Source organism: Pyxicephalus adspersus, chromosome 7 (genome assembly GCF_032062135.1).
Source record: "Pyxicephalus adspersus chromosome 7, UCB_Pads_2.0, whole genome shotgun sequence".
Classification (NCBI taxonomy): Eukaryota; Metazoa; Chordata; class Amphibia; order Anura; family Pyxicephalidae; genus Pyxicephalus; species Pyxicephalus adspersus.
The window spans coordinates 17,308,423-17,318,135 of NC_092864.1; the positions used below are offsets into that span (position 1 = coordinate 17,308,423).

The window sequence follows — 9,713 nt, forward strand, 5'->3', positions numbered from 1 at the left end:
ACTCATTAAACCTGATCCTAACACTAACCTCTCTAGTCCAGCTATTCTCAACCAGCGTTCTCTTCAGGATTCTTTCAGAAGTAGCCAGGGGTTCCTTTAGCTGTGGCTGATTGACTTCCTATAAGATGGTGCCTGTATAGTCATGGGCCACCACCACTTGGCAGAACCAGCTGCAAAACACCAAGGACCTTTCTTCCCGATGGCAACCAAGGCAAACAGCAATTTTCCTGTTGATTATAGCACAGGTTTCCCCAACACCTGAAAATGATTTCAAGGTTTCTGATCCTTTGCATTTCATACCTTCTGAATCACTGACCCAGAATTAGTAGGTAGCTCAGGTATTCATATACTTGCATGTACCACAGTTATCTGCGTGCTTGTTCCAGGTGTGTGAATAAAACCAAAATATGAGCTTTACATGCAGACAATTGCAGTGCACATCACCTTTCCGTGCTAGTCATCTTTATATTAAATCCTTCCCATGAAAAGTAGGGGGACTACCATTTTTTGCCCTGCAGGTACTAGTTACCTGGCTTTCATACTTATCCAATGCCTGCAATGCTTTCAATCCTGAACAAGGAGGCAGATAATGGCATCAGACTTTACATTACCTCTGTATACTTGCTCTGGATGACTGCATTAGAAAGTATTGATGACCGTGGCTCAGTCAGGGATCTAGAATTTGGAGTCACAATGACAGTCCTAAGGTTTATTTTTTTATGCCATGTGCCCTGCTGTATAGTTGTAAAAAATACATGTTTATTTGTAATCACTGTGGCACAGTCACACAGACAAAAAATCTGACCCAGATTGCATATACCATAACTACATACTTTGCTGCTATTCTAACCCATCAGAACCAACAATGAAATTCATCTGTCAGCAGTATACATGCTACCTGTTTTGATCATAAAAAGAAAAAAACCCAATTGTAATCAATGTGTAAAGTTTTATTATGAATTTACTTTCAAAAAAAATATTTACACCAAATGAATGCATAAACACATTTTATTTTTTCTATGTGCTTGGAAAACAGATTCATCCAGAAGCTATTTTAAAGCCCAACTCTAGTTACCTGAAAGCTACATTTAAGTGGGACATACACCAGTATTGCAAGGGTAAAATGATCACTCATGCCTAGGAGGACTGTAAAAACAAATTTAATTACCCCACCTCTTTGTCTGCAAGGCTGGTCCCTGGAAGCATCTTCTCTAAGGTGCTCCTTGATGTGGTTACAATGCAGGAGTGCAAATTTACAAGGCTACCTAAGCGGTCATGGATTAAGTAGCCCTACTACAAAAGTAGTTTTTCTAATAGTTTTTCCTAATAACCCGAGTTTGGCTTTAAATTTAAAATGGCAAATAACAAATGGATTTTGCATCTGTGGGGCTCTGCTCCCCCTATGTTGCTGCATAGTAAATTTCTAAATGGAAAAGGCAGGGTGCAGTACTGAATTCTAGGAGATTGATTGTACAATTGATGCATAGAAATGGAATTCATCAATTACATGAAAAAATATTTTTAATGTATGAATAGGAATTTTAAAATAATAAAGTTCTGAGTGGACATTACCTACACAAATGTTACTGCCTAGGAATTCTACCCAATTAGTTCAGGAGAAATTGTATTGGTTTCAAGCCATTGGAATCCACAGGAAACATGCTTCGAAGAATATGGGTCAGTCCCTAAAAAAAGTTCCAGTTCATTTATACTTTAGGAAGATGCTGCGGAGTTAATCTACCTGGATATACTCTGTGGCCATATTTACGTAAAGACCTAACCATCACACCACTGTGTGGCCCTCTGTGCCACCCTTTTAAATCGGCATACAAATATATTTTTAGGACAATGGTGAGCATCAAACATTGTTGCAATTGTTAAGGGAGGAGATTTTCCTGTTCCAGTATGGATGCGTCCCTGTGCTCAAGTAATTTGCACAGAGCTCTGACTTTAACATAAACACGATTAGGCTGAACAGGAACAGAATTGTGAACCAGGGTTTCTCATCCAACATGAATACCTGACCGCACAAATGCTCTTTTGGCTGAATATTTCTAGACATACTTTATAATATTAGGCAAAGTCTATCAAGAATAAATGAAGGCTGGTGTAGTCACAAAAGATGGGGCCAACTTCATATCAAATGCCCATTTTTTGAAGGGCTTGTCCACCAAGCTCATATTAGTATGATAATTTAGTGTCTAGTAACCTTTGACCATAAATTATAACTATGCTTCTATGGCCCTATAACAGAGCATTTGTGCTAGGTACTAGTGCTGAACAGCTTAAGGCCCTCTCAAAACAGATTGTTTTTCTTTTGGCAGCAGCAGGTTGCACCACTTACTTTATCAAAAAATCTCTGGAACTTCAGGGGCAAGATTCCACATCTCCAGATCTAAACCCTGTCCTGCAAAGCCCAATGGCGTTTGCCATCGTAGTATCCATGGAGGCCAAATCTGAGTGTCACCAGAGTCACCACCACATCAGGTTGAATATTACATTAAAAAAACAGCCATCACTGTGCCTGTATCCTTGATGTGCAACAACAGCAGCCTGCAGGTTTCTTAACTTTGTCTTTGAGCTGTTTACTTTCTCTGTTGTAACAATGACAGTCTTTCTCTGCAATGTCCAAGTGACTCAGCGCATCGGTCGGAACGGGAAAGTCATCCCAGTCATAAAGGTCTGAACAGGGTGCCCTGGTAAGTTAGGGTGAGTAGGCAAGGCTGCATGTCCTGGCAGCGCAGCATGAGCAGAGAGTGCTGTGTGTGCTGGAAGTGCTGCATGAGCTGGTAGACTTGTGTGAGCAGGAAGGGCTGTGTGCGTGGATAGTGCAGTATGAGTTGGTAGAGCTGGATGAGCTGGGAGAGTAGGGTAACCTAGAGGTGGGGTGTGAATATGGGGGTAAAAAGCAGGTGTCAAGGTAGGGTGCGCAGGCTGAGGCTGAACCGGACCAGAGATCACCAGCTGCATGAGGCTGAGGGAGAAAATAAACAGATTGTTAAAACAAGTGAAACCCCTTTCACATTTCTACAGCAATATATTGCCTGTATACAACTGTATCCTAAGAACATTGCTGCCTTTACTGTACACATGCAATAAAATTAGAAAAGCAAAAGTCAGAGCAAATTTCAAGAGAAAGTATAAATTGTACCACCATATTTTTTGCCCCAAGTAGAAGAAAGTATTTCACTTAAACTGAAAAACAAAGGGAAAACTTTTCACCCCATTTCTTTATTTATCCAATTAGTTTTAAGCAGACCACCCAGCATTGTGCCATTAAAGGTAGTTAAGCATTAAAGAAAGTTAGTTCAATATACAACTCAGAGACAAGAAAATTCAGGGAGTGGAAATTGTTATTTAAAGGGTGACAACCTATTCTTGATCAGTGACTCAAAGTCAGATCAAAGTCAAAATGCCTGATCTACATGCCTGTTAAGGTCAATAACTCACAAAAACAGCACTGAAGACAAAGAAACTGGCATGACAGACAAAAATAAGTTTTCATAGTAATAGGCTGCCAATGGCAGCTTATCTATTGCTAAAGACAGGTGAAGCAGCTACCAAATCTGCATCTGACTATGGTCTACTCTGAACGCAACCTCAGCTTTATTCTGGTTTAGCGTTTTGACAGCCCCTCAATTAGTTACTGCAGTGTCTCAGTTGCTGACATAGAGCCATTCAACTGAATAACAGGTTAGTGGTGCAAGCTAAAACAAATAGAACCTTTGTTATCAGATTCACTTTATTAACAAAAAGAAATTAAAATATTAAAGAAACAGTTCCAATACTTACTTATTATGGGGCAGGCGAGAACAAAGAGTTCTGAGGTCATCTGCAAAGAATTGTAAAAATAAGAGAGGTTAGTGTATACAAAAGATATCACACAGACAGTATATATGTAAACATGCAACAGTTTGCTGGAAAATATTTGTCTTAAACACTAAAGTCCAATAATAAAATATGCAGTTCTCATTGCACTACTTGAAGCAGAACTAAAAATCTACTTTCAAAATTTGGGACTTTACTGCAGAAAGCGACCGGGGATGGATGTCGCTTCTTCTGTCATCAATCAAGATGGTCAAAGAATAAGACAGAAAGAGGAGAAAGAAAAGGAATATGGTGTTCAAGACACAATGGGGACAGGTGAGTGTATTTATAAAATTGCGATCAATCAGGTAAGGTTATTTTATAGTAGAAGGGAGATTGCAATTAACCATAACATTTAAGCTAGGTCTTGACTACTAAGCAGGAATCAAATGGTTAAAATATAGATATTTGGGTCAGGTTTTTGTTAGAGTTTACCTGCAACTCCTATCTGTTAAGCAGTTATTATTCTACTGCGAGTTGTTTTATCCATCACTTACCACGGGTGCAAATCAATGCCCCTGTTGCCATGGAGACCTGTAACGCCTGAGCCAGTCGATCTAATGCCAACTCCATCTCTTGCTCAGCATTGAGTGGATTTAGCTCTTCACAAAGCTGTCCCAGCTGCTCAACCAGTGGTACAAGCTGCTCAAACAGCACAAGTGCCAGTCGTCCGTACAGTCCTTTCTCTGTAAGGTGATTCTGAAGGACCATGAGCCCTTGTAAAACACTCAGATGGAGCTTGGAGTAAAGGTTCTCATTATCTTTAATTGGTTCCCCACCAGCTGCTTTCTGTTTGCGTCTGTAGGCGAGAGGGGCAATTACACACCAGCGAACCAGACCCATTAGTGGGGAGAAGTCCAAAAACCCAATTGGCAGGCTGGCAGTGATGGGAGTATTAAGAAAAGTAATCAGTATGAGGCGGGGATCTTCAGAAATCCAGGATACGATCATTTCCAGAAGATCATGTGGTGGCAGAAGGTCCTCTACAACAAGTTAGGAAACAAATAATGTAAAAAAAATAGAAACTGCTATTCAGATTAATCACATCTATATCCTTTCCTTACACGTAGTATAAAAATTATTCATTTCACCTGAAACAAGACTAGGATGTCTCACGTGCCCTTATACTTTTGATGACTAGTGGCAAGCTTAGGAAAAAAGGTAGTGAAGGCAAAGTATGGACTGCTGGTAGTGCTAAAAAGAAAATTAATCTGTCCCTTTGCCCTGCACGGACTCATTTCAAAGTAAATATGCTACCAGAAAAAAATTACAGATTTAATCCCGCAGGACCCTCGATGGCAGTGGTCCTTCCAGCGATCTGGTCCCACGTCTTCCTGGATTTCCTCTTTGTTGGGCGCCGTCATCTTCATTCTTCACTTCTTTCTTCTTCCTCTATCTTCTATCTTCCTCTATCATCCCCGGAAGCTCTGGGTGCCCCTTCTGCGCATGTCAGAGATTAGGGCATGCGCAGAAGGAGCACCCGGAGATTCCGGGGATGCGTGTCGTAGGTATCCCAGGAGGCTCTGCGCTCCCATTCTCCAAGGTGATCAAGACTGAAAGGGGAGGTGCTTCACTTAAAAAAAAAAATAATCAACATTTTCCCTTAACATATAGGGTTGTCTACCTTTATGTAAATGTTCAGTTTAGGTACGCTTTAATGTAAAGTTTAAAACAATGTACTGCCTAACAGTTAACAACTACATGGCAACTGAACATACTCAAAAATAATAAACTTATCCTCCACATAACGAAGATCGGTAAAACACATTAGTAATTACTCACAAATGTTTACTTAATCACGGCAACAAGAAAAAAAAAAGAACTTGCAAATGCCCTGTAAACATACTTCTCAATGCCCAACCTATCATGGTATATCTACATCTCCATAAAATGCTTCCCCTCTCAGCCAAACCAAAACTACTCTAAATACTACATCACCTTCATGAAACCACATTTTCCCATTTTCCTCTAGTTAGCAAGCTCTTACCTGTATACACTGTCACATTCCTGATCTTGGATCGGCCAGAAGCCTCCTGGGATGCGTGACATATGTCTGTGCTCCCATTCTGTCTTTATCGCTCCAGCGATAAAGACAGAAGGGGAGGGGCTTTACTTTTTTTTTTTTTAAATGTTGTCTACCTTTTTATGTAAAGTAAAAATTTTAGTTTAGGTCTGCTTTAAAGCCTGTATCTAGAGTTTTAGAGCTTGCACAAGTGGTTGCCTGAAGTCACCATTCAGAACCAAACACAACTGTCAAGCCCAATAAGCCACCCCACATCATTAGGGCTATACATACCTCACATAAAACATGCAGACAATTCAACATTGATAAATGACTCACCTGTGGACATGTTGTAGACTGCAGCTACAGATGTGATAAATTGACAGCAAAAGCGGGGGCTAACATTGAAGATCTGTTTCAACGTCTGGATGGAGCCTGGCACCAGGCCACAGTAGTCATATACCAGTGCTTTGGTGAAGCGAGCACAGTAAACAGCTGGAGTGCGCTACCAAATAATTGGGAACAGAAAGAAAACCAAAATCAGTTTGTTTAGAATGGGACAAAAACTTCACATCCCAAAAAAACAGCTAAAGATCCCATGTGACAATAGCAAAAACTGAGCCTCAAGCCTAAAGATTTGAGGAGCTAAGAAGTAGAGACCTTTCCCACTCACACCAGAACGTTCTATTACATTTGTCCTTTTCCTCCATTGTATCTTTTCAGTCTTTCATTTTTGCACAATTTTCTTAGTTGATTACCTGCAGCCAAGAAGCAGTGCTCTCCAGAACAGGCAGCTTGCATAACCCTACTGCAAAAGAGGTTAGTTTCCCTAGAAGGACCATACGCTGTTCATCTACTTTATTGACCTGTGGACTGAACAGAGAGTTGAAGATGACCTGCCGGACTGGTTCCTTGGTCTGTTCCTGAAAGTAATTGCACAGTATCTCCAATAGCTGCAACTCTTGTATGGCGCTAAGTCGCTGGAGAGAAAAAAAAAAAAAAGAAACATCCGGTAAAACAATCTGTAAACAAACATTCTAATTAACAATACAACACATAGTCCTTATGTTTTGAACCACCTCTCCCACCCTTGGATACTCTTCCCACTAGAATTGTTACAGTTTTCGTTTATTTATTAGAGGAGATCCCAAAAAAGACATTGTTATATTTGTTACATAATTGTTATTTTATGCGTGCCTGCGCTATAATTTCTGATTTCTATTTTACCTGATGTTGGACGTAAAGGAAAACTTATAAGATTCTATGTCCTTTGTACTATTTTGATGTACCTGCGTCGGGCGGAGGTAGATGATCTCGATCTCAAGTAGATACTTGGGAGTACCTCTAAGACTTCCAGCCAATTAGGAACATCAATGGGATCTGCTCCCAAGAAGGTAAACAGGGCCGGTAGCTGAGATGGATTGTGCAATGTAAACACAGAGTTGGGTTTGGTCACTATGAGATGTAGTGGAAGTCCCCATCTATATCGGCACCGTGTGTGGTAATGTAATCCAAAAGTGGCTTCAGTATGCGTCTCATCTGCAGCGGGCGAGGGTATAGATCCGGATATATCTGAATACTTGCACCATCAAAATCAATCGGCCCTTTCTGCAATGCTTTCTGAACGATCTGCTCTTTAACTTTGTAAAAGTGCACCCTGCATGGAACATCTCTGGGGCGGTCAAGTACTCCATCCCCCTTCACACCAATCCTATGTACTCTATCCAATTCTATGCGCTCTGAGGGGGGTCGGTCTAAAAGGGTGTTAAAAATGGCAATCACAGTGTGTTCCAGGTCAGGCCCAGCTGTAGCTTCCGGGAGTCCCCTTAATCATAAATTGTTGCGTCGGCCCCTGTTTTCTTGATCGTCAAAAACTGAGAGCCAAGTTAGAAAGCACAGACCTCATGTGCAGTTGGGCATGTTCAAGCGTGTCTAATCTAAGGGAAGTTTGGGACGAGGAGGACTCCAGGGAAGTAACCTTAATATAAACTGCTTGCACTTTCTGATATATCTGTTCAATCTCTGCATGAATAGAGTGCTCTATGCAATGAGCCCAGGATTCCAGCTCTGTTTTAGTGGGAATAAATTTCAGGAGGGCTTGTAATTCTCTGGGCAGCTGCTGAGGAGAAGACACTGTGTCTGAGAACTCAGCTGGGGACTCAGATGACAGACAGGAGTGTGTAGGAGACAGGACAGCAAGGATCCCAGCTGGGGGGAAAGTCCCCTCTTCACTCACCTGATCAGCAAACTCCATGTGGTCAACTGCACTTGCAGATGCCGGGGCCATCTTGGGAGCACTTCCTCCTGCTGAAGCTGCCAAGTCTGAAGGGAAGTATTTGTGTAAGTTGTCCCGTTAAGGGGTTTTCCCTCCTTCTTTATTCTTCCGCTGCTTAGACATTACTGAGTAGGGTGGAAACAAGCTGTTAGCCTCGTGGCTGTTAAAGCCGCGATGGACACCGAGCTCCAAGAAAGTGTCTGCTCACAGTGCCATTGCCAAGCCACGCTCCCCGGAAATTTGTTATAATATTTGTGGTCTTATAGGATAATAGACTGTATCCAAACTAAGGCAAATTCTCATGTGTTTGTGTCTCATCTGTTCCCCCTCCCGGACACTGCAGGGCATGGTGGGGAGTCAGTGCTTTCAATCAAATAATGTAATGGGTGGGGTCAAATGCTGATTGACAAGCGCCAGGCTGGCAAATCAGCAGTGATCATGCAGATAGACACACCCCTCCAGCATCTTCCCATCCCACTGCAGTGCAGGCAGACAAAGCTTACATGGGAGTGACAACTCTGCTCTGAATTCAGGAGCAGTGCAGCATTGTTGCCACCCCATCACTAAAAGCTGCATTAGGTGGACTTCACTGGCAGGACATTGTAAGGGGGAGCAAAAAAACTGAAATTAAAAATACCATTAATATTAAGTCTTGCAACAGATTGAATGGGAGGCAATAGTTTTACTTTAAAATCATTTCTTCTAAATTTATAGTTTCCTTAGAGTTACATAATTATTATTGGCTGCCATTGTGATATGAGTATCCCAATATAAGAAGAAAACTCCGCACATGTTCTTATAATTAGGTGCCTATGCAATTGGTATTCTATTCTACGCCCTGTTATTAGTTGGTAAAGTCGCCTATCCCCTCAATGGACCAATAGAGAAGCACCTAACCCTGGAAGGGGAGGATCAGGACAAATCAGGTTATTTTATTGATATAAGCAGCTGGAGATGTATCAGAACAACAGATCCTGATGCAAAATATGAATTACATCTTCATGACAGCTGCTCGCTATTAATATCACCATTAGCCCACACAAATTCCAATACAATGTAACAAACACATGAAACTAAAGATAACCTCAACTTATTTATACAATGCAATGGATGATGACAACAGCCATGGTAGCGTAGCACAAAGGCAATCTTTTTCTTTATCCCTAATTATATTATTAGGTTGTCACCTACATCAGCTGTCAGTCGGTGTCTGGGTGTATTCACAACTGAAGTGTGATGCTTTTCTATTATGTTACAGACAATAGCAGATCTGCTTTTCTCTCATATTTGTGATACTCGTCACATTTTGTTTTGGTAGCTTCAAAATATCTTCGGTAATATTGTTTGTGTCGGGTGTGACCATATTGACAGAAGGTTGTCTGCAGTGACAATACGCTGAGAACAACAGTGAATAATGGGAACAGCTTCAGTTGCAGGCTTTGTGTTGCTGCAATGGTAATTACAATAAATGCCAAAGACGCTTACCAGGGAGTGGTGCCCAGACAAATAATGATAGAGTGGTACATCTTGGTCATGCCCTTGGTGCACGTTGGTTTCAAGACAACCTGA

The 9,713-nt window shown here is 41.3% G+C and overlaps 1 protein-coding gene across 1 annotated transcript; it reads right to left on the reverse strand.

Moving 5' to 3' along the window:
• Positions 1-929: 929 nt before the first annotated feature.
• Positions 930-6,849, reverse strand: INTS15 (integrator complex subunit 15; the record flags this gene model as incomplete). The annotated part of the gene is given in 5 exon segments (XM_072417672.1): positions 930-2,974; positions 3,793-3,832; positions 4,365-4,850; positions 6,209-6,374; positions 6,628-6,849. Coding segments are annotated over 5 exon segments (1,251 nt in total), but the record flags the coding sequence as incomplete, so codon positions are not given.
• Between the last annotated feature and the right edge of the window lie 2,864 nt (positions 6,850-9,713).